Here is a 20,337-nt window from a genome sequence, read left to right as displayed (position 1 = left end):
GGGTATGGCACTCATCTTCCACTAGCATGTCATCAGCACCTTGGTGACAGAGCTGAAAATCTATTTTTAACTATATCCAGAAAAAGGGTTTCACATGTTGTTCTTCTGCACGGTGCTGATTCACATTCATTCAGCTCTGAACCAAAAATCTGGCTGTTAAATGGCACAACCGCTTTCTCTATGCTGCAAATGAGCAGCTAGCTATTAGGCTTTCCTCTGGTTCATCAGAGCACATCCTGCTCATTCCCATATTTCCCACTTTGTTTCAAACTTTTAGCTGTATATATTACAATTAAACATGAGATACAACAGACAAACTAGGGATCATGAAATGTTTGTTCGGTTTAATTTACTTTGACTTATTTTGAAAGGAAAGTAACTGGTCAGACCACTTTCAGCAGGATGCTGAGGTAACAGGAGGTCTAAAATTCTGACACTCACAAATCTACAATAGTTTTACAGTGCCTTCACCAGCTGGTTAATGTACTTAATGCAAGATATTCAACTAATAGATACCTTTACATATTATATAGTTTAGATTTTGTGTAACATTAAGAATAGTTAAAGTCAAAATTTTGAGAAAAAAGTCAAAAAGTGGAGATTAAATTTGTCATTTTTGAGACTACGTGGGGTGGCTAGCACTGCTAAAGTGGGGTAACGCCCTCTGCATAACTGCAAACATGACTCACTACGGTGAGGATTCAGTGGAGTACAAATTTATAAAATATACATAAATCGCAGAAAATCGACACACTAATTCCAAAGTAGCTATCCAAACTATCTGCAGGATGTTGTGCTGATTTCTTTAAAGCAGGACTGCTTCATATCAATTTGTCAGGAGTCATTTTCAAAGGTTATCCATCCACACTTTCTAATGTTTACTTTGTGATAAATGTATGTTATGAAAAATGTTAACTTATGTAACTGTAACTAAATATTTTATTTATAAGCCAAAGCCAAAACAGTGATTAGTCGTTTCCATGAAAACACCCCGAGGGGGTCTGTGCAGCAGCAGGGCTGAAACAATAACTTGATTGACAGAAAATTAATCGCTCGGATCTCTCAGCTGAACTTTATTACCACAGATCGACTATCAGTGGTGACAAAATGTTATGTGGATGTGAACATTGGAGGTTTTTTTTTTTTAAATGAAAGCATGCTATTCAGACATATTGTTTGTGCCTTAGGTAATATCAATATTTAACAATGACAGGGTGACACACTGGATAAAGTCATCAGGAGTATTTTTCCACAAAAAAGGGATGTCGACGTCAGATATGATTTCATTAACCACTGAATATGTAAAGAAATATATGACAATATTATGAGTCTGCACAGATGACAACCATGGAAACCAGTTATTACTGAATTTAGTGTACATGTTAAGAAACTTGGCCCCTCTGATAGACCTGTCCGGGTATACGGAGACAACATGAACAGAGACGTACTGTACATGCAAGATGAGTTAAAAACTGACTGCAATGACTTTCAAGTGAAACAACAGCTTTCTATTTGCGTAGAAAACCTCAGGCACTCACTGACACTGACTGGACAATGTCACATTAACGGCTCAGCTGTAATGCATGAGAATGACATGGCACCCTGTGTTAGCAGATGTGACTTCAGTTTTTGGGCGTTTCGGAGGTCCTTATTGATTGTCAAATAAACAGCAACGTGTAGCTGCTAACAGGGATATTATATTATTGCACCATGCTCATACTTGAGGTTTCTCTCACTTCTTTAATTAGTGCCTCCTCCTCTCCTCTGGCCATCTGCCTCCTGCCTGTGACCCGTGGTGAGAGGACTCTTCAAACAATTAGTCCATCTGTATTCACAAGCTGTTTTGGTTATTTAAGATGACCACACTTTTGTGTGCGATTAAAAACATCAAGTCACATTGTCACATGTGATTTTAATCAAAGGTAGCGCCAAATATAAATTAAAAACAATATTATCAACACTTTTAGATCTGAGATGATAAATGCAGCTGTAGTTGAGCCATAAGAAAATGATTTATGATGTAGCTGTGCCAAATGTCACAATGAACTGACACCACTGTAGCATGAAGCTCCAGATATTTTGTTAAAATATCTGTTGACATGACTCCTCCAGTCAGGATGCAGTTGCAAGCCCAATTCCCCCAAAAAACTTTGCACAAAAGCAGAACACAAAGATTTGTAAACATAACACATAACTCACTGCCCACATCCAGGCTTTTTTGAAATGTGTTGCTTGCCATCAATTTCATCAGTTCATATTTTTCTAGAAATATTAAAATATCTCAGAAAAATTTTACATTTGCACTATGTTCTACTGTGAGTAACATATGGGTTTATTAGATTTTTTTCACAGTATTCTTACCTCTTTAAAATTGGGGTTCTAGAGAGGGGACACAGCTTGGTATCAAACTCACCCAGGCTCACTCGATCTTAGCAGGCTAACTGGTTGTTTAAGACTGTAAAAATACAAACCATTTCATGTATGTCACGTTTGCAAATCCTATTGTTTTTACTAACTACTGGTTATTGTTTGCTTTTACAGTTGGGACATTACATGAGATTGTTTTATTTTAGGGTTTTTTTCTTAGTATTGTTTACTCTTCTTCAGGATTTGGTGCTTTTGCAGAACTCTCACTTTCAGTTTTGGTACACACAGGTTCTGCTTTCTATTTTTAGCAACCTCTAACTGGTTACATACCATGCCGTAGGTGTTGGTTGATTGCCACAAAGCACTTGTATTTAATTCTGACTGATTTTGTGTTTGCCAGACGACGATGAAAACTTTAAAAATTAGATGAAGATGATGACCCTGCGATGTTTGTGAAAAATCAGCACACTTTCTTCCAACATGTCTCAGTTTTTCCACCTTCAGTTTACTGCAGAAATGCTGTGGCATGGCTCCTTGGGTTAACCACCTTACTTTGCTCTGCTACACCAGGCTGAGAAAATTACTTTGTCAGTTAACTACTATAAATCTAACCATGTTAAATTAACAGTTCTTAAAATCTTATTACATATCGTTTCCAATATGCAAAATGCTGAGAATATTACAAAATTTACGCCTTCCTTCTTTCTAATTTCAACAATTTGCAAGCATTTAAACAGGGCCGAGTGGTACCCTTTTTTGACCCGAGTGGTTTTTGTCATTCTGGTCAAAACACAAAAGCAATGAGGAAATACGACAGATACTATCAAACTCCTCATAAATAAGCTATGAATGTAACCATCTATCAAGTCACTGAACTGCGAGCCATCTCTATGCAATAGTCTGGTTACATTCTGGACATACTGCAAATTGATTACAGGAGTCACACAGAGAAACAGACAGCTATATAGTCTTACATCCATACATAAAACCAATTTACAATCACCAATTAACCTACCCACCATGACTGAATTATGACAGAACGCTGTAAACCACGCAAGTACAGGGAAAACATGTAAACATGTAACAGAAAAGCCCAAACCAACATACTGAAACACCATACCACCGGGGCAAGAAGATCGGCAGAATTCAGTCATAAGGAACTGCACTCCCCAAATTTTCCAACCACAAGCTAACAGTTAGCATTACACGCATTTCTTTTTATCAGTTTGTTTTCCCCCTCACTCTAAACTGCTGTGTTTTATTTTCTCTATAGTCCACACCCATTTTAACGAGTGAAAAGGGTGTGGACGTTCAGTGATGCAATAATAGAAACGTGAAATATTAATAGAAAGCAAATTAACTGCAGGGTTTATTTTAGGTAGGTATGTAACTAAGGTGTAACGGCTACTGGTTCAAAGTACAAAGGAAAAAAGTTTTATCAGTATAAGACACAATAACTAGAATTTTTCCTGGTGTGGTCTTGGAAGCTCATAATTTTGATCATGTGTTTCCTTCCAGAGAGAAAATATTCTTGACCAAAACTAGTGAACCTCCATCTCCTCCTCTAGCTCTCCAAGCCTCATCTGTGTTTTATGAGCACCTTAGAAGTATCTTTGAATACCCAGTCGCATGCTGTGTGTGTATTATGCTAAGGGCTAACAAAGCCTTGCCTTTACTACCACCCATACATCCATCCCACACTCTTTGCTTCAACCACAGTACGCTTTCCTGAAGAGTAAACAACTGGCAGCTATTTAAAGCTCACAAACGACACACTCGCATCATGGAAAGTCAGAGCAGGCACCTCGGATGTGCCCCAGCCGGCATTCCAGACCTTGTGGTTCCTTTTAGTTGCTGCTTCGCAAGAAGTGAAACATTCCTGCAGTAGGTGGGTACAGATCCAGGACACATGGAGACGAGCTGCAACATATTAACAGTCTGATTCATCTACAGAGAGCACTGTAAGCATGTGAACTCCCAAAACACATCACAATGGGCTTTAATGACTCCTGTTATGTTTAATCACGCACACAAACTCCAGTAAGATGAGACACCACCTGTAACAATTAGCAGAATCTGTAAATGGCTGCAAGAATTACCTGATCAATAGTTTTTGTCACATTCAAGCAAAAATCGCAAAAATTATAAGTGTCTGTTCTTTCTCCCTCTCCACCTCTTTTTGCAGTGAGGTGCTCTCAAACATTCCAAAAGAGAAATGCCATCCTGGAGTCTCCTACCTCTCAGCTGAGCAGAGATCAGGTACCCAACCTACCCTACCTCTAGACTGAGCGCATCAAAGGGAGTTCATTTCGAATTATGATGTGAATATGTTAAATAACAAAGCAAATAAATAATTATCATGGACCAAATTATTGCTACAAGACCTGAAACACAATGGCACTTTCATTTTTGTAACATGTACTGGTCAATAACATAGAAGTGGAGAGAATCAGTGAACTCTATATTAACGACATCAGAAAAATGTTCGTCAAGAAAGGTTACAACTGCTAAAGCTGCAACTGTTGTGTTGTAGCAATGCTGCACACATAATGTTCACAGGGTTAAAGGGTTCACACAAGGTTTATGTTATCTTGTCTGGTTCTAATTTATTGACCTAAACACACAATTTCTTGTTTTTGTTAAATCCCTATAACCTGGTTTTGGTAGGTTAATTTAGAAACTGCTTATTTACATCATCATCATTAAGAAAGTTGTCTGAAGTGCTCTTTGGAGGGGGCCTTTAATATTACAACTACACTAATGAAAACAGTGGTTGGAGACTGCTCCTTTTCCTCTAGTGTTGCCAACTTTTGAACCACTTTAGACGTTGTTGCTTTGGAAATGATTTCTTTGAAGACGTCTTGTTTGAAAAAGGTCTGCAGGTCAGTTTCCATGTTTAAAGGGACTTTTTTGTGGTAAAATGGCAGTAACACAGAGTCAGTGTGCTATCAGTCTTCCACTGAATGAAGCCAAGTTAGCAACTGGATTCAACTGATGCCTGAAAGCATCTGCAGTCAGTCTAAGTTGGACAATGAAAGTTTGGAGACAGGTTACCTGATGGGAGGCAACCTATGAAATCACATCAAAGCAGCAGGTCTCCACAACTACTTGCAATCAGTAAAATAAATAAAAAGAATAATTCAATGCACTTTCTTTTCAACAAACAAAAACCCACCTGCAGAACAAACTTCTGATCAATATATCTCTTTGCAATGCTGGGCTGGAAGTCTGGATTCTCCAAGAAGCGCAGAAGAAACTCATAGACCAGCTGGAATATCAAGAAAAATTCCAATTTAAATAGGAATATGCATTTTGTAGAGGTTGTGACACAAAAGTATTAAATCAGAGAGGTTCAAAACAGAGAGTGAAACACAAGATCCTTACTTGTATGTGAGGCCATGCAGCTTCCAGAGTAGGCTCATCCTCTTCTGGGTCAAAATCCGGATTTTCACTTGGTGGGAGAACCCGGAAAATATTGGTGCAGATCTGCATGGGAAAGGAAGAGATTCATTAACTTAAAAACCAACCAAATGAAAGACGAGGGTTAAACATTTAAGGAGTACATGGAATACAATGCAGCAGAAGAACACAACATTATTCACACATATTCTTTACTTCTATGCTTCTCACAGTGCGACCTGGATTTTCCGGCTTCTCTCAGCTTTTTATGTCTACAGGTTTTTTTTCTCGTTTTGTTGTGTTTAACCAACGATGCATTTAGTTTCCTGATACTAGCTACCTGTAGCCTTATTCAAAATCTGTTACTATAATTGGCTTTCAACTAATGCTGATCCGCACACCCCGCCTTGTTTTGTTTTTTTATTAGTTTGTTTTTTCAATCACACATTGTGAAGTAGTGTAAATGAACATCATGTCCTTGTATAGTGTGACAAAGCTCTTATTGAGTTTAGGTACAGAAAATTTATATAAATATCAAACAACTGATGCTACCTGGTGGACCAAAATAAATTATAGTCCACTGCTGTATGGCCTGATTGGAGAGATAAGATCTTAGAGATAAGATCAGGCCAGCTAAAAAAAGCGGTAGAGAAAGGTAGGTTGTTGATTGTTTAACATGATTATTTTTTAACTGACATATCATGGAATTATTAAACGTAATCCTCAATCTTTCAATATAATTAAAAACCAAGTGAAGGTGCTGGCCAACACAGGGAACGTCAATGTTTTTGACCACGAAGCCTGTCTCGCTGGTCTGCCCCCTATGCAGGTGCAGACAAGAGATGAAATGAGGGCTCAGCCTCAGAATAACAGTTAAATATTCTTTCACAGGACCAGCGTTGGAAACCTTGTGAATTTTATTTACTCTAGATCAATGCTGTGTGTTAAATCTACACTGCAGGTATGTTGTGATTGGAAACCTAATTTTGCCTCTTTTGCAAACTTTGCCCCTGGAACAGACTACCTTGTGAGCTCTACACAGAATGATGCAGAAGTATAACTTAAGCTTTAGTCATCTTGTCTGAACAGTGACTGAATTGGAGGGTTTTTTTTGGGGGGGGGGCTTTGCTGTAAAGGAAAAGGTTATGCTTGGTTATAACACAAGAGCAAAAAAAAAGAAAAAAAAGAAAAAAAAGAAAAAAGAGATTTGTAGTAAAAATGAAGAAAAAAAGCAACAATTTTATCCTAATTTTTTTTATTTTCATACTTGTACTTCTGCTGCCAATACAGGACAGCACCTGCAAAAAAACGCTGCCAATTCTGCATGAGTTGCAACCCCTTATTAAAATTCTGTAGCAGAGACAATCACCGGTAGACAGGTCACCGTCACCTTGTTATTTTTAGCAAGAGTAAATTTGAGAGTGACACACAGGGCAGCAGGGTGCTGGAAAAGCCAGCATTATGTGATTGGATGCACACTGTCACGCTGAAGTGATAAAGACAACATCAAATTAACTATTGGCAGCTGGAAAATCCAACTGACACTAATGGGAAAGGAAGGCAGGAAAGAAATTTGAAACCAGACAGTAGCCCAAATTCTGACAAGCTCAGTAATCCACTGAAAACTTTCCATCCAAATGCCGTTATTACATTTACACAGCAAGTTGGAACATTACTGATATCTTACTAGAACATATAATTAAGGTCTGTTACACAATGCTATCAACTAACCACATTCTACATGGATTTGAAACTACAATCTATGAGCCTCCCTCGGTTTCTGGGACTCTGTTATAGTCCCAGAAGAATAGCATAGATATAGTAGAGTTACAGCACTTTGATTTGTTGTGATTCCTAAACACAAAACTGCAATTATGCTTACACAAGTTTTCCATTTTATACCTCAAGAGGAATGAAGAGTTGTAATTATATAGTAATTAATGATCTACAGATTGCAAAAATCTGGACTGATACTGACGTTTAAAAAGAATTAAAATTCTAATGCTAATTTTTTACAGTGCACTTCTTCCTTATAACAACTATATCCGACCTTTTTTTTAAGTCTTTTTGGCTTTTATAATTTTGCCACCACAAAATTAATGTGACCTTACACATAGGCATCGACTCCTGACCGATATCAGGTCCATCCAAAGCAGCAGTTCTGCGCAAGTTTCTTAAACTAAGATGTGCAAGATGATCCCACCCTGCTTCAATAATGTTGAGGTCCGGGCTCTGGGGAGGCCAAACCATGACTCATAGGGCTCCACTGTGTTTTTCTATCCAGGTATGCTTTTACTGCATTGGCAGTGTGTTTGGGATCACTGTAATGCTGAGAAATGAAGCCACTGCCAACCAGATGCTTCCCAGATGGTACTGCATCATGTTGTATCACAGTGACCTCCTTAGTATATTATTGATTATGATTTATTTGGACTCAAGTTTCAACTAACCACTACATAAGACCAGTTTCTCCTGATTTTCAGGCCAGTTCTTGTGCAAATTGAGATACGTCAGCCTTTTGCCCTTCATCTGTGGTAGATCATTTTTGGGCCTGCCACTTCTTTTGTCCTGTACTTGTCCATTCCCCCAAAAAGATTTAAAAGGAAAACCTGCTCACCATGCCTATATCTGTCAAGTTTTCTGCCTGATAAACTGCGTCATCTTTGCCATTTATCATTGATTCCACCAAATAAATGGCCTGTCATGAAAACAAAATTTGTTTTTGTGCTGGTAACAAAGTGCCTAAATATATCATTTAAATTTGGTTCTTTGCCAAGTTGTCTGTTGTGTGCAGTTTTTCCTTGAGTTAAGTGCCCTTTTTATGCTTGAATGATTTATAGTTAAGTGCTTTAAAAAAACAAAAAACATTCCTCTGAAAATGGTCAGGTACAAGGACTGAAAATGAGTGAATGTCCAAAATAAAAAACTAAAAAGAAAGAAACCCTAGGGTCCTTGGAAGCAAAATACAAAGAAGAGAGGGTTTTTTAAAGCACATAGGAAAAAAGTGTTAAATATGTGTAGCAGAGATGTACATTTTCTGTGGTTATATGCTGTTGTGATTCTTGTGAATGCAGACTTTTCTTGTGATCCCCTGAGGAACGTTATAAAGCAGGAACGCTGAGATGGACAAAATTAACAGTTCTCTCAGAGTGAAATGATTGCTGCCAAAATTTCCATCTCTGTCACTGTTAAAAATCTCACTGGATGTATGTTTTGTAGGTCAGCGTCTTTGTGGAAAAACGTTCACTTTTCATTTCGTGCGTGTGAAGCTCCCTTCCATGACTTGCTCGGCTGTCTCAGGGTTGCCTTTGGTTTTAAAGCCCCTTAAAACGTTTCTAAATAAAATCACAATGCACATGACCAGATTATAGTCTAAAGCTTCAAGCACATGCCCCAAGAACACGAACAAATGATGATTGCTCTTGCAACAGTACAATCTCTTTCACTTCGATTAATAGCCAAAATGTATACTTTGTATTGTCCATGGAGCAACAGCCTGAAAGCAATCTAAATTACTCAACTCGGACAAGCAAACAAAACTCTGGACAGCCAGCAAATTCTCCACCCCACTTCTAAGAGATGAAATATTGGTGTTTATTTGTCAGAAATTTTGTAGCCTAAAACAGTGGCTCCAATACCTATCAGATTACATGTGTCCTGTTTGGTGAAGGGGTATAGGAACAACACTTTTTAAAAGAGATTTTACCGAACCTACTTTACGATAAAGAAAGGGCTTAAAAAATGCTGAACATCTTTTATATTGGATTAATGCCGATTTAATTTATGCAGGTTTTTACAGGATTTGTGTCGGCTGAAGCTCTGGCCAAGTCTCTCTGACATTATACAGAGTTGGTGGTAGTGTCCACTGAGCATGGTAACCTTCAATAACAATGCTTAGGTTACGGTGACATCCAGATGATCCAGCTTTGATTTCATTACTATTTTAGTCTAATTTCACTATTAGCTGAAAGGAATGTATGACGTTCAATCCGGTGATGCCACAGCCCCATCCCCTTCAAGGATGAATGAGCCCTTCAGCTCGCCACTGTTCCTGTACTGTGCTGGTATTTGCCTGTGTGTCCTTCCTGTTTCAAAAGAAGTCTGATAGTGTTGTGTAGCTGCTTCTGTGCAGATGAAAACACCACCTGGCAATTGAAACTCCTTTACATCAAGCATCTTGTGCATTCTTTAGCCAAATACTGACAAACGATAGGTAGCCTGAAAATGTTATACTTCCTCAGTTGGAGATTCAGGTTGATTGTTCTTAGGAACAGTACGAAACAAAAGCATTCAATATCTGCCAGACCCAGAGTATCCAGTGTATTTTGGTTTCTAAGCCAAACAGAAAAAAAAGATTATGTTTCCCTGTTCACTGACTCATAATATGGCCTCTAAAATATCAGAAAATAGGGAAAGATGTCCATCACTTGCTCCAAGAGGTAACATGCAAAACCACATTTGGGTTCATTTGCACAGGAACCAGAAATACTAAAATTTAATATACTGGACCTAGCAAGTTTAAGCAAACCCTAGAAAATCTAGGTAATCTGTTTTTAAACCATCTGGGTAAAAAATAACTTTCTGTTCAACAACTAGAAGTTAAAGAACGGATAGCATATCTACATTAAGTGATGACAGTTGAACTCTTCTTTCGGGTCCTAACTACTCTGGTTTATTAAGGCTGTTGTGTTTTTAACATGTTTTAATGCTTTGTCTCTTGTTCTATTTAATCTGAACAAGCCCCTAAAAAAAGGGGAATGATCACCGTCGGCCTCTCTCGGTTTTTATTACCACTATTCATTTTAAAGCTCAGTTTTTAAAACCTTACGATGTAACTGCAGCCCATGCAGCAGTATGTTAATGGCAAACCTTATATTGTGGATGAATTTTCTCAGTTCTTTTCCTGATTGTTGTTTGGTCCGTTTACAGCATCCTGCACTGCAGTTATTTCTTTGTCTTCATTTATGTCGGAAGATAAAGCAGAGCAGTACATTTGAAGTTTTTCAGAAATCTCTCAGTCAGAACATGGTATATTATGTTTGGGTGGAAACTAGTGAGACAACCTCCTGCTAACTTCTAACTCTGTTAAATTTCATAAATTCTGTTTTTGTGGATGCCTGGCTGGATGTTAAACTTAACCGTTACACCTGGTAGAGCAGCAATGCTGATCATTTTATTAAAGATGAAAGAATTTAGACAGTTTTAACTCTCAGTGATGCTGCAGTGTTCGTTTGACTTTGGGACCCGAAGAAGAGTTTGGACCCGGAAACGGCCAAGGATGTCAGACTTAAAGACTAGATAAGGAAGAGACTCATTCAGATGGTGGCTTATTGTCACGTCTCCAACCTCCTTCTTGCAACGAGCCAATTGGCTTCATTGTCTTTGCTGCTCCACTTCTACACACATAAAGACCACTAAAACACTTCTCCAAAAATAAATAAATAAATAAACATTCAAAGCTGAGCTGTTCACAGCCAATAGCAAAGACATAAAACTCAGTGATTCTATAGTGACTCCAAATTATTAAACATGGAGAGGTACCCACGGTTGATCCTCAGTCTAAATACAGCAGCATCCAAAAGTAGCTTTAAATACATACAGTACTACATGCATTTCCATCCATTAAAAGTCAACACTAAACCCAATTTTAGCCCTCACTGTTTGAATCGAGCCAATACTACCAACTTGTTAGCAGAACTATGACGAACTGACAAAACGCGACGTTATCCTGAAAGACGCTGTGTTATTTAGTCAAATTCACAAAAGAACACAATAATGGTGGATTAATCTGTAAGAGGAACACTACAAAACATATCACCACCTACTCAGGTTTTTCCAGCAATGCTAGAACACAGTACAGGCACATCACATAACCTTATATTTATACCTTCTGCATGATAATTACATGCAACACAGCACATCCAGGTGAGCAATTAACTTTCCCAAGGGGGCACAATTAGGGCCTAACTGTAACAGCTACTCTTCTCAGTAGCAGTTTAATATTGACCAGAACTGAGTTCTGCTTATAGATGTGACCCTCCACAACAGTCCCTTTTTCTCATGTGGCCTCTTGGGAAAATTAATTTCCACTTATTAAGTACATAAAGATTTAGAGCTTCAGGTCTGACCAGATCCGAGGATGCATCACTTGTTTTTAGGTAACTTTCAAGATGCCTGTAAAATATATTATCCTATAGTAGGGTTTCTGCCAGTGTAAATTATAAGGTCCCACTGGACTCTCAAACATGACTTTGATATATTTGCATAATTTAGAAAAAAACGTTACAACCTTCAAGTCAGCAAATCTATCTTGTTGCTGTTCACATGTAATGTATGTTTGTTTTTTTATTTAAACATTCAAAAAAGGTAGAAAAAATAATAAAGTTAAAAAACATTTAAGGGACCCAGAAAATATGATATGGCTTAATACCATTGTGTCTACTCAGCTGAAATCTGTCCACTTATGTCTACTTTAATGAGATTAAATATGACTCAGTGCTCAGACATCTAAATTCATTTTACAATCTCTTCATTTTGAAGGATGAAACTTGTGCATCTGACTTCCTCATCGGTCCTCAAGCAGAAACCCTGATCTGTAGACTATGCCAAAGTTGATAAGATAGATAAATGACCTCTATTAACTTTTATTTTTCTTGGTTGGAGACAGATCATTGACTGAGCTGAAATCAGATGACAGCCAAATGCCCACAACATTCAAGAGTAATGAACAAGAAATAATCTGAACCACTGGTAGTAAGGCATTTAACATCTCAGAAGAGCCGTAACTTCATTGGCTATTCTTTGTCCTACACTTACTGATTCACACCGTCTATGTAACATATTTCACCACGCAAGCAGCAGGCATGCTTATTTAATTCCCCAAGTCACCACACAATATTGAAAAATAACTACAGTTGGACAAAACAAGACAAAATACTGTAGGAGGATGGCAAATATGGGAGGCGAGTGAGAAATTTTCACGCAGGGGAAAATGAAGCGTGTGAAAGTGACGTAGGAGGATTCAAAAAGAGCTGTTCTTAAGTGACGGTGCTGCAGCTGAAACCAGCGTAGGCTCGCTGATGATGGGAAGCTGGGTCAGTCTTAGGGTGAGCGCAGTAGCAACCAACACCTAGCAACACACAGGATGAGAGAGGGGGAGGAAGATGTGGGAAAAGTGCAAGCACTGAATGCCGTGAATGAAAAATGTAGGAGTTAAAGGGAATAAAAGGGGAGTTATCTCATTTTCAGCTAAACCTGCAGTCTTTCCATATGACAAACTAATCAAAACTGTCTGACAGAGGTGAAGTAACACTAATTATAGAGCTGTCAGAAAAGGCTAAAACCACCTTTCACTCAGATGAGAAATCTTCCTGTTTGTACTCCTGTGATCAAAGCAGTCCTCTCTGCAGCAGAATCACTGCCATCACTTTACTCACCTCTTCATTATCATGTGATGCCAAGCATGGAGTATCCAGGAGAGCTATTATCAAACCAGCTTTCTGATAGTGTCGCTGCTATTTGTCTAACCTCTTTCAGAAGCCTGTCTGTACAGACAGCTCTGAACTAGGGTTACCCTTTAAGCTCAACCCATGTTTCTCTATTATAAGCAGCACTGACAAATGAGATTATAAAGAAATGACAATGCCAGGAGTGTTTAAAGTAACAAACCTGATAACCGGCTGGTGGGGAAACTACCATGGCAGAGATCCGACCTTGAAAGAAAGCATCCCCCTTTTGTAAGAATGTGTCCAATTCAAGGTTACAGTGTCATAGTCCTACACTGGCTTGTTTGCTTTTTTATTTATTTATGACATTTTCTGGCCCCTCAACTCTTCCCGAGTCCTAGAGGAGCTGAGCAGAGGTTTGTTCACCTTCTGGGTGGAGCCCGGACTTCCACACTGCAGCCTGACCACCTGTTACTTATCACCCTCATTAATAGCCTGCATTTATGGACCAGTTTGTGCACCCAGTCTCTGCCAGATTGTCTGTCTCCTTAGTCTGGTAATCACGCTCACCTATGTTACTCTTGCAAACTTGTCGATTCCCTGCGCTAACTCCTTTGTCTCCCTGCTTCCATAGGCGAAGTGTGGACTATTTACCAGAATCAGCTATCCATTTTGGTCGAGCTGGTCCACTTCTCACTTCTGCAAGCCGCCTTTAACAGGTTCACCTTTTCAACTCACCTGCCTGCTCACCCTCCGATGTTCTCTGCTCTTGTGGAAAAACAAACTAGTGGCCTCTCCCTCAGGATTTCTCCTTCAGCTTTTTAACGCTTCTTTTCCACTAGCACCTACTTGTCTCAAATTAACTCAACTCTACTCATTTTTTTAGGGTTCTTCATTAGATGGTAGTACCTGGTACATTTTTGTTGCCTATTCGGCCAGGGTTCCAAGGAAGCTGAGTCAAGCTGAAAATGTTATGTCAACAGACTGCATACCACTGATTTGGCCAGCGACTGACCTCACTGGATGAGTCATGGGAGCAACTTCTCTACAAGAATCAAACCCGCCACATTTGAAACTCGGCATAAATGATTATCTAGTACTATAAATAAATAATTACCTATTCCTATTTTCACTTTCTACTATAGAAGTATCTACTGAACAATTGTCTAGGCCACGAGCTAACTACTTCTGTAATTTTCCACATTTGTCATGTGGGAAAAAATGGCATATTGCTGAAACTCAACTTCTTTTTCTCACAGTAAGACTTGTCAGGGATTAAATGCATATTTTAAATGTGTCATTACACTGATAGAAAGCAGAGTTAGACTGGTCTGGCCCAGTTAAAATCAAAGTGGGCTGTATGCCTCAATGTCCTACATTGTTTTGTTGTGTTTGCGTTGCATACAAATGAGGTCACGGGACTTTTGGACAGCCTTGCTATAACAACCCCACCGACAATGTAGTGGTACTCAACTGAAATGAAAAACGACGGAAGCTGAGTAGAGTTAAGTTGAGGTGAGTTCAGGTAACCTGAACCCTCCGGACTCGCACTGAATACACCTTGTGAAAAATCATGGGAAATAACTCCTCGAGTCTCCCAGAATACTGGCTCTCTCCTCCCTCATGGTCTGCCCCAATCACCCAGAGACATCTTAAAGTCATCTCTCATTTACTTTGTGCATTAAGGACTTTTAAACCTGTTAATACGCTCTTCTTGACTTGTGCATTTGAGTCTACCATAAACTACTGGTCTACATGGCCCATGACATACATACAGTGACAGCTGGGCGCAGCTGTCACTGATTGATTGGTGTCTTACTAACCATGTTTCTACAAACTAAAACGCTAAACAAATTGCATCAGCGTTGACATTTACTGCTATGAAACGGTCATCACTACATTTTGATTTGAGTTTTTTTTTTTTCTTTTAAATTGCTCCCCCCGCTTTTCATTCAAACACTATTCACACATCATGATTGAAAAAGTGCAAAAGCGTATTTCGCACACATCAGATAAAAGCATATTTTACTGAGCAGGAAAATAAATAATAACTTGTGCATAAATTTTAAATTAACCACAACAGCTATTGCTTTTTAATGGCTTAATATGATTTATTATGATGACTCTAGGAGTGAAATTATAACAGATTTTTTTGTTTTGTTTTTATTACTTTGAATTAATATGAAGCAATCTCTCATGCCACGCTGAGGCAGACCGCAAAATAACCATCTAAAAAGCTTTTATTTACCACGAGAGTGTGAATATATGCCATGTGTGCATGCATATGCGTTTAGCTAGTCAACTCTGTGCCCTCCCTACAGGCATGGAGCAACACAGAGGCAAGACAGGTGGTGCAAAGATGGTGTTAAGCAAGTAGATCACAACTTGCCATTACTGTGAGAGCATTAAAAGCTTAACCACAAAAATCTGAAAGTCAGCGTAATATTTCTCTTTTCATGGTGTGGATGCTTGAAGTTTGTGTGCTGGTGATGTAATTACAGCTAAAATTGACCAAAGCAATCAGTGTGTAAGGGAAAAGATCCTGAACCCTGAAGACATATTAGCATTGGCATATGCATTATTTAGTATTTGCAGATGTACAGTTGTAAACAAGTTTTGCTTTTTTGTTTCTTTTCCTGTTTTAGTTTCAAAAATAGAACAGAACATAAACTCTATATGTTTAAAGACACATTGGGGTTTGGCAATGCATTTCATATTTCTATCAACTGAATTATGATGACAAGAAAGAAAGACACCAAAGGAAAAAGAAAATATGAAAAAGAAAAGAAATGGGTCACCCAGACAGAACCAGGTCACTACACCCCAGCCACCGGAAACCTATGTCTATATTGTTGTTCAAGATCACTTCCCCCCCCATGAGGTTGTATAAAACCCTTACCCTACAAATACATCTCATGGTGGTCTCCAGTGCACTGTCAGATGCTTTATGATTAATTTTTGCTATAACAGTCTTGTCTATTTGCAGAAGTATCTGCCCAAAACTTGGTCCTGTGCAGTACTCCAAAACAGCAACTGCAGCATCCTTGACGTGGAGGATGTTGTAAGTTGTCAAATGTCAGAACATAGAAAGGAGCAACAGTGGAGTTTACCAGGAATGAGAGACCCAAAAAAGCCAACCAAAAAAACAAAAAACAAAACAATACAGTATGAGTAGTACTGACAATGACTGCAGTGGACATTTTTCAGTGTTTTTATCACCATTTCACTTCAGTTCTTTGTATGTTATAATGCCACTCTACTCTGTGGCAAGATGACGGACCAACAACAGCACAAAGAGGAGTGGCCCACAGACCGGCTGTACTTCTGACACAACCTCCATCTGACAACAGACACTCTCTGCAGGTAGACAGGCAGTCCATAGCTGCCCATGGACTGCCAATGGACTTCCCACGTGCTACTACCGCTAAACCATAATCTCCCCATTAACTGGGTAATTGCACTGTTAAAAACACCTTAAGAGTTACAAATCTCACATAAATCAAACCCTAAATCAGTAGCTTAAAGCATGACATGAACTGCTGCCCACATTAGTAAGTAGACTCCTCGACTCAGCTGTGCCTGTGCTCACTGGTATCCATCATGATGATCTGCAGTATGGAGTGAATCACTGCAGCAGTGACTGTTGTGTTTCTAAATGCTGCACATGACTCATTACTGTACTGTGGGAGGAAATCGGGCTGCTCAGGCCACCGGCTGCAACCACAAGTCTATACCATGATAAAACATAGTATGCCCAGGTCACTATTCTGAAACCTACTTCTGCAACAGACAATATGTCAATTAATCACTAGACTCAGCTGTCTACCAAGTTGTGCTAAACTCTGACTTCTCATATCATATTACATCAATATACTTATTGATGTAATTTTAAGGTAACATTATTATTTTTGAGTCATATGATATTTTAAGTATTACTCTCTTATCTTTGTATGCTCCCCCCCCCCCACACAAGTGATTTCTTTCCCACAATCCTTTAAGACATAACAGTTTTCCAAAGAACATCTGATAAACACTGTTGACAAGTGCTGGCTCACAGGGGGTCGTGTGATTGTTGAAGTTAATATAATAAGGTCTTTACAATAAAATATTAAGCACCTTGAGCCGACTGTTGGTATGTAGTGGGGCAATAAATAAAACTGAATTAAACTGAATCTCTGAGAGCAATCACACCAGACAAGGAACAGAAGCACACATCTTATCTTATATCCAGAGTGAAAACTAGCACATTCCAAAGAAAGTTTTGATCTTCCATGACTGTCAAAAAAACACCTTTAGCAGGTTGGATTTAGTCTATTGAAACTGCACAAACTTTTGTTTTTAAAATCAACTGCTCCAAAATAACAGCAACATGCTGAGACTTATGTTCGGTAGGTTTATACAGGAGCTTTGCCTTATCTAGTATATGCACACCAATCGTGCCTATGTGCATAGTTTCCTCTCTGAGGACCATCTAGAGCCCGAGGGGGAACAAAAAAAAAAGAAGAAAGAAAAAAAGAAAAAAAGTATAATTGCACATTTAGCAGTTCATGCTGCAATTTAAATGATGCAACAAAGTTCGTGACTGCGGAAATGCCAATGTGCATGACACCGAAATTAAACCTTAAAATGAGAAACATTTCTACCTTTAAAGCAAATAAAATCTGAATTCTCAAAAAACAAAGAAATGTATGGGCTGCATTCAAACATTAAGTATTACACAGCTACCTTTTCTGTAGTTCATCACAGAAGAGGTTTGTTTTTACACAGTGAGAAGTGCCGGAAGGGTTGAATGTTAGCTTTAAGGAAATCAGGGGCTGGGCTGAGAAACCCACAGGCCAGTTCTAGTCCTCGAGCCGTATTTTTCCCATATGTGTTCTACTTTAACAAACACTGCTTGTATTCAGAGGAAGGTGAAAGAGCCCGAGAGCGGGGGAGAGGAAAGGGCAGAGAGAAAGAAAACTTTAAATAAATCAAATAATATTGTGCTCTTTCTGTGTTTACAATATGGCCTTTGTGCTTAAAATGGAAAAGGGTTTTGCATGAGGACAGGAGCATGCACCTCGTGCGTTGCTGGCACGCCTGTCTAGACACAAGATCAGCCTTCATTTTTTAATCCTGCTCAAGTGTACAGGATGTTACACCGGGACACAGAGATGAGCCATCTATTCTATTAAATAATTACCAGGTGGGGATTAATTGTGGCTGTTGTTTTGGGAATTGCAAGAGGTTGTTTGAAATGCATATGTGCAACCTCACCATGTTCGTGATCTCCGGGTATGCCGGCTCCACCAGAACGCCCCTGTTGGTCGAAACGTAGTCCACCAGCTCGTTAAGTGTGGCCCTCTTGATCTCCTTGCTTTTCAGGTCGGTGACCGAGTCCAGGAAGTCAAAGAGCATGCAGCACTGTTGGAGTTTCTGGGTGAACAGTTCTTGCTGCTCTGTGGACAGGGCATCTGAAATCATACAAAAGGAGGAAATACATTGATTCACTGCTGATATAGTCTACAAAGCTTTATTTTATTCCCCATTGAAACAAGTTATAGATAAGAGTCAAGTTGGTATGATGATGTAAATGTTTTATAAGATGGTGTGAGTTGTTTGTGTGACAGGACATCTGCCTAGGGTGATTTTTGTTCTCGGCATCCATGGGCAATTCAAAACAATACAGTATGAGTAGTACACAGCTTCTCTGCTGATCAGACAGACATTACAACAAATGTATTTGCTATACAGAGGCAACCTAGTCATCGTTATCAGATATCCCTAACTCAGCTCTGACTGTGTGAACAAAAGCTCCACCCACATGAGGCAGTGGATGAGCTGACAAAGGCCACGTATCAGATAAATAAAGATTACTTTGAAATTGAAGTCATGCAAAGCTTCTCTAGTAGAGTCCATGTGAGCAGAATAGGTCTCCTTTAAATATCCTTTCATTTCTACCAGAATAAGGCAGATCTACATTCTCCATGTGTATAAATATTCAATATATATGTTGCACTGATTTATTGATCACCAGAAAACTTTTGGCAATCGATTAATTTTAAGCCATATTTTTATGCAAATACTGCAACCTATTCTGACTCCAGTAATCCAGAAATGAAGACAGCTGATAGAAACTTGAGTTCTTATTATGTGATTCATACAATGGCCATGAGAAGTCAAATTGACTGCAATTTAATAAAACGCAGACAAATAGACAGAAGAAAAGAAAAGTCCTCCCTCGATATCTCTAAGAAAGAAAATAATAATCATAAAACAAAACAAAAGTATTTATGGGGAGCTAATAATGTGACTGAACAGCTGCATGACAAGCTAATAATAAACAGCTAATAGGAAACATATCTACAGTATTATATGAATCATGTGATTAAAACACATATTGCCTGCATCTTTGTCTCCCTCAACACTGATGAACCCTCTGCTTCTTTTATGCACATCTCAGTGTAATCCTTCGCATGGTTTACTTTCTGTCACTTTGGCAGCTAATCAGTCACAGAAAGACTTTTTGTTTTGTTTTGTGAGATTGTTTTGCTGCACTTCTAATGTGTTTCATTCAATTTCTACTGTGTTTTGTGTGCTCTTATAGCGCTTTTCCATTTGCTGGCATGTTCCTAAGCTGCTGTGCATTTGCCCTCAGGGCCACTGTCAGATCTTTCAGTATTTGATAGACAGAACTGTTGAAATAATAAATTACCAAATCATTAAAACGATAATATTGCAGGCTTAAACATGCAAACACATTTGTGCTCTCTCAGTCTGTTGCTACAGAACCTTTTAAACAGAATGAGCAGTCAGGGTGAGAGACTCTGTGTTATTGAGTGATATTACATAACTGAACAGGCAATACCCCCATGAAATGGTGAGACATGTGGAGATCTCACAGTGAGGCAGAGCCAAAAAATTCACAATGACTTTGACACGTAGTGAAAATTTTCCAGCAGTGTTGACGAGGAACTTATACAACTGAACTCTGCTGGCCAGACCACTGGCTGCTGTTCAGAGTGAATTCAATATGGAAGTGTAACTGTACCAATGCTTGCTTGTTAACAACTACTTTGCCCTAATGCCAATTTTCCAAAGTATCAGATCTCAAAGGATTCCATATAGAAAGGGCAGACGGAATACC

General features: G+C 38.8%; 1 protein-coding gene across 1 annotated transcript in view; it reads right to left on the bottom strand.

Annotated features, from left to right (window-relative positions):
• Positions 1-20,337, bottom strand: part of ppp2r5a (protein phosphatase 2, regulatory subunit B', alpha isoform) — a 57,203-nt gene that overhangs the window by 12,614 nt on the left and 24,252 nt on the right. The window contains exons 2-4 of the mRNA XM_031744750.2: positions 18,468-18,664; positions 5,752-5,853; positions 5,543-5,635 (exon numbers count right to left, since the gene is read on the bottom strand). Of these exons, the coding sequence (XP_031600610.2) occupies positions 5,543-5,635; positions 5,752-5,853; positions 18,468-18,664 (392 nt within the window). The remainder of the gene's footprint in view (positions 1-5,542; positions 5,636-5,751; positions 5,854-18,467; positions 18,665-20,337) is intronic.

Source organism: Oreochromis aureus, linkage group 15, assembly GCF_013358895.1.
Source record: "Oreochromis aureus strain Israel breed Guangdong linkage group 15, ZZ_aureus, whole genome shotgun sequence".
NCBI classification, from domain to species: domain Eukaryota; kingdom Metazoa; phylum Chordata; class Actinopteri; order Cichliformes; family Cichlidae; genus Oreochromis; species Oreochromis aureus.
The sequence above is the reverse complement of the archived record's forward strand: the minus strand, read 5'-3'. Positions and strand labels throughout refer to the sequence as shown.